Here is a 4,967-nt window from a genome sequence, read left to right on the forward strand (position 1 = left end):
GACTAGGCCAGGTGAGCGGGTCCTTCCCCAGCCCTGGGGTCCGCCGAGAGCACCCTCATCTCCTCCGAAGGAACAAGGAAGACCGAGGGCGGGCTGAGGGAGAAGGGGGGTTTGGGAAGCTAAGGGTGGGGGACTGGAAATCTGGGACGGGAGGTGGTGGTGGTCGAGGGGGAGCTTAGGGCGCTGCGGACCCGAGAGCTCACCGATTTCTCTCTCCACTCCCCCTTCTGCCCCTCCTCCCCCGGACCGAAGAACTGAGCACTTTCGAAGGTAACAGGACGACCTGGAAGCGACGGGGTGGGAACCCGAGTGGGAGGGAGAAAAGGAGCCAGTCCCCATCCCTTCCCCCTGCCCGCCCTCGCCCCTCCCAGCGCTGGAAAACGCACCGGAAAACCCCCGGGGGGGTTTCTGATACCTCCCGACGCCCCAGGCTGCGGTGGGGACACACCTGAGCCAACACAGATATGCAGTCACCCCGTTTGGCTACTTGATCACGGCCGGGGGCTCTGGCGCACAGTGGTGCGCGCACGTACCGGCCGCGGCTGGGTTCAGATCAATGACTCGGTGGGGGGTGGAGGGTGGGGTCCGGTGTGCCTGGGGCCCCTGGCGCTCCCGTCCCGTGGTCCGGGTCTAGGAAGGGGGAGAGGAAGTACCGGAGAGGGCAGGTGCTCAGACCTTCTCTGTCCTCAGTTCCCCAGGAGAGATGGATGCCGCGACCCCTCCGCAGTGACGCGACTTCCCCGCAGTGTTTGTGACCCTCCCCTTCCCGCCACCCTGCCAGCTTCAGGAGCCGCCCTGCGTCCTCAGAGACCCTGGCCCAGGCAGGCTCCATCGAGGAGTCGCCGAGCCCGTGCCCGTCCCTGTGGTTCTCCACCCCAGTGAGGTCCCGTGCGCCCTCCTTCCCCACCTGGCCCCAGACCTCGCACTCCCCGACCGTCCGTCCCCGCTTCTCGCCCCGCGTCCCCGCACCTGCATGCAGTTTGGCCTTCACGGCCTCCTCGGCGATCCCCCGAGTGCACCGCAGAGGGCGCCCTACCCTCTACGTTGCCCAGGACACGCACTTGAAAAAAAGCCCTTTAGTTCCCCGCACAGCTAAAGGGGGCGTCTTTCTTCTCTGTGCCGTTCTCGCCCTCGCCCCGCCCCAGAACTTTGGATCTGGGGCGAGGAGAGAGGGGGAGAGAGTTTTTATGGTGTCTGGTACCCCTTGCTCCGATGGGAAGGGAAGTCCCTCTTTCACACCCCACCCCACGCCTGCCTGCCATCGGCCCTCCGCGCTCCCTGGCGCCGCAGAGCCACCCCTCCACCAGCTCTTCTTGTTTTGCGGACGCTGAGCGCGGGGTGGCTCGGTGGGAGGAGTCCGTTGTGGCCCGGCCCCTGCCCTGCTGGCTCCGCCCCCGACGGGCCCCTGGGGCTGTGGCCGGAAGATTTTTTTTTTAATTTTTTTTTTTTTTATCTACGAGTGTGCATGTGACTGTGCTGGGTTGGAATGTGAACAATAAACAGGAATGTCCAAGTGTCCCAAGGGTGTCAGAGGGGAGGGTGCCTGGGTGCGCAAAGCCACTGCTCACAACTTGAACAAGTCTCCTTTGACCCAACCAAAAAGTGTGGGGGCGAGGGACGTCGGATAAAACCTCCCCTTCCCGAAGACAGCATCACATCCGGGCCGTAAGCCCACTCCTTCCCTGACGGGTAACACTCCGGGCCGCCTAGGGGGTTTGCTACACCTCAGAAGGAAGAGGGAGACAAGATGGTACCCAGAGGCTTTAATTGTGGGCGTTCCCCCTCGGTGATGGGCGGGGAAGTCAGACGACCACAGGGAGCTTGGACTTGGTGGTCTTCACAGAGGCGGCAGAGGGGGGCTTCTCCAGGAGCCCATCGCTAGGATCGGTCATCCCAGAGGTTTGCTCCGAAATCCCAGGAGCGGTGGCGTCCTCTCTGATGGTTGTAAACACATTCTTAGCGACGGCTGGAGGCATCCCTCCCTCCAAGGACTCTCCTCCCCCGACCCAGGGTCCTGGACACTTTACTGCGCCTGAGAATGAATCATCTGCCGAACGTTGGTTGAAATGAAGATTCCAGGCCCCATCACCCCCAACACACACACACATGCTACTTTCGGGAGGGGTCGGAAGTGGCCTGAATCTGAATGTTAACAAGCTCCCAGTCATTTCTGTCCAAAGGAGATCGAGCCCACAACCCAGGCATGTGCCCCTGACCTCCTGGTTCATAGGTCAACGGGAGGACCACACTTGGAGGAATACTGCTCTGGTCCCTAGTTTGGACCCCACAATTGACAATGGATGACAGAGGCAGCTCTTATCTCTCCTCTCCTTGCTGCACCCGCCCCCCCATACACACACAGAATTAATACTCGGCTGAATGCTCAGGGCAAATCTAACTCCTGGAATCCATGACCTGTTGATGTTTATGAAAGGCCTTGAAAACTGAAACTTCTTATAAGTATGAAGAGGGTAAGGGCAGCTTATATACTTGCTCACACACAAATACACCCCTACACACACACACACACCCCAAATCCCAGGGCTGAGCGGAACTCCATACCCCCCAAAGATGTCACAGTTTGAGGGCTGGCATCATCTACCCTTACTCCGAGCCCTGTCCTCCCTCTGCTCACCGAAGGTCACTACCCCCGTAAGTCTCCTTCGGCCTCTTCCTCCTCTCTTTCTGGAATCTCATGAGGCAGAATACAGCGACGGACAGGATCAGCACACCCAGGAGCACTCCGATCACCGCCCCGGCCATTCGGCCTTTGGAAGGGTCTAAGGACACACAGGACCCTCAGAGCTGCACACCTTCCTTGGCCCCTCAGACCATCTCATGCAGCCTCTGCAGCCCAGGCCTGCCCGCCTGGCCTCTGCCCGGCATCCCTACCAGTCACAGACAAGGTCAGCTCGCAGGAGGCACTGCCCATCTGGTTGGTGGCGACACAGCGGTAGGTGCCCGAGGAGGCCCGGGAGAGATTGGTGAGAATGAGCTGACCAGACACCTCATCTAGAGAGTAAAGAGGAAGTAAGTGTTCCATTACTGGACTCGCAGTGAGCACCCCCTGTGACGAAAGCACTTTTCATTTCATCCTGTCAGGAAGGGACTAACCTCAATGTATTAGTCAGTCCCTTCCTAACTAATAAATGCCAAAGCCACTGCAACTCCTGTGCACTTTCCGCCCTACGCAGCTGCCTTCTCAGGGAGGGGGAGGCTGCACACACGTGAAGCTCAGAAACTGGCAATGGAATTGGGGTGGGTGCTCACTGGCTGATGTCAGGTTCCTGGTTGCAGGCGGGGGGGAGGGGGGGGTCTTCATCACTAGAAACTGTATCCCCTGGGATGGCTCTAAGCTGGACCCAGTGCTTTTCTAAGCTGCTTACCTTCCTCCCTTTTTAAAAAAATATATTTTTATTGATTTCAGAGAGGAAGGGAGAGGGAGAGCTAGGAACATCAATGATAAGAGAGAATCATTAATTGGCTGCCTCCTGCACGCCCCCTACTGGGGATTGAGCCTGCAACCCAGGCATGTGCCCTCCACCAGAATCAAACCCAGGACCCTTCAGTCCACAGGCCGACACTCTATCCACTGAGCCGAACCGGCCAGGGCTAACCTTCCTTAAGAAGGCAGAGCACACAGCAGGAAGTGATCTGGGCTCTCTGGATTGAGAGAGGGTGGGCTGGGGCTGGGAAGAGAGAGGGCACTGGAGCGAGCATGAGGAGGCTGAGAAGCCAAGGCTCTTAGCCAGTTACGTGGTTCCCCCAGAGAAACCAGCTAAGTGATCAAGACGGTCCATGCTACTCTGCCTCAGTTTCCCTTCTAGGAAGTTTGGAAATGATTCATGACCCTGAAGAAATCTCAAAGAAACCTCTCCCAAACAGACAAGCGGGGATCACGGAATGCCCCTGCCTTCCACTCTGTTCCACAATATCAGTCTACTGAGCTTGAGGAATGCGTCCAGGATCATGCAGCCGCAGACTGTGCAGGGAGACAGGAGGCACCAAGACAGGAGCCAAGGAAGATGCAGGGAGAAGGTATAGCATTTGTCTCATGCACACAGGCCTGGCGCTGGTACTGTGGCGCAGCCACAGACTGTGCAGGGAGACAGACAGGAGGGACCAAGACAGGAGCCAAGGAAGATGCAGGGAGAAGATATAGCGTTTGTCTCATGCACACAGGCCTGGCGCTGGTACTGTGGGTGTGTGGGGTTTAGAGACCAGGTTTGCCCAGGTCCTGAGTCCCCCCCTCTTCCTTGACGCCCCGGCCCTTACCTTGCACCATGCTGCCAGGAGGAGGTGTAGGAGAAGATCCAAGGCGGACCCAGTTGTACACGGGCCTGGGAGCCCCTTCAGAGGAACTGCACCTCAGGGCAGCAGAGCCTCCCACAGACGTGTGACCGGTCTGGCTGCACACAGGACCACTGGGGGGCACTGCAAAGGTCACAGAAAGAACCTTGGTGGGCTTCCGATCCCCGCCCCCATGAAATGCTGGATTTCCTCATTCAATACTCCTACCAAACAGCGGTTCACTTTTGGGGTAGAAACCTGGGGGGGTAGGGTCCCCATGTCTGCATCCCCAGGAAATGATTTGCATGACTGAAAATTCTGATTGTTTGAAAAATCTTCATGTTGAGCCCAAATCTATGTTAACATCTACTCATTGGTCCCAACTCCTGCCCTCTGGGCCCACAAAGAGAAACGGAAGATCTCTCCTTCACAGGACAGCCTTTCAGATTCACCAGCTCCTAAGTCAGCGGTTCTCAACCTGTGGGTCGCGACCCCTTTGGCGGTCGAACGACCCTTTCACAGGGGTCGCCTAAGACCATCCTGCATATCAGATATTTACATGGCAATTCATAACAGTAGCAACATTACAGTTATGAAGTAGCAACGAAAATAATTTTATGGTTGGGTCACAACATGAGGAACTGTATTTAAAGGGCCAGAAGGTTGAGAAACACTGA

General features: G+C 57.6%; 1 protein-coding gene and 1 long non-coding RNA gene across 2 annotated transcripts in view; one reads left to right on the forward strand and one right to left on the reverse strand.

Moving 5' to 3' along the window:
- Positions 1-1,089, forward strand: LOC106727681. The gene is made up of 3 exons (XR_001363918.1): positions 1-11; positions 253-270; positions 691-1,089. It is a non-coding gene; the product is annotated as an uncharacterized LOC106727681 (long non-coding RNA).
- Positions 1,090-1,313: 224 nt separating this feature from the next.
- The window catches only part of VSIG2 (V-set and immunoglobulin domain containing 2), a 6,641-nt gene continuing 2,987 nt past the window's right edge, over positions 1,314-4,967 (reverse strand). The window contains exons 2-5 of the mRNA XM_005875598.2: positions 4,276-4,491; positions 2,893-3,012; positions 2,636-2,780; positions 1,314-1,935 (exon numbers count right to left, since the gene is read on the reverse strand). Of these exons, the coding sequence (XP_005875660.1) occupies positions 1,803-1,935; positions 2,636-2,780; positions 2,893-3,012; positions 4,276-4,491 (614 nt within the window). The 3' untranslated portion in view covers positions 1,314-1,802. The remainder of the gene's footprint in view (positions 1,936-2,635; positions 2,781-2,892; positions 3,013-4,275; positions 4,492-4,967) is intronic.

Source organism: Myotis brandtii, unplaced genomic scaffold, assembly GCF_000412655.1.
Source record: "Myotis brandtii unplaced genomic scaffold, ASM41265v1 scaffold463, whole genome shotgun sequence".
Lineage (NCBI taxonomy): Eukaryota > Metazoa > Chordata > Mammalia > Chiroptera > Vespertilionidae > Myotis > Myotis brandtii.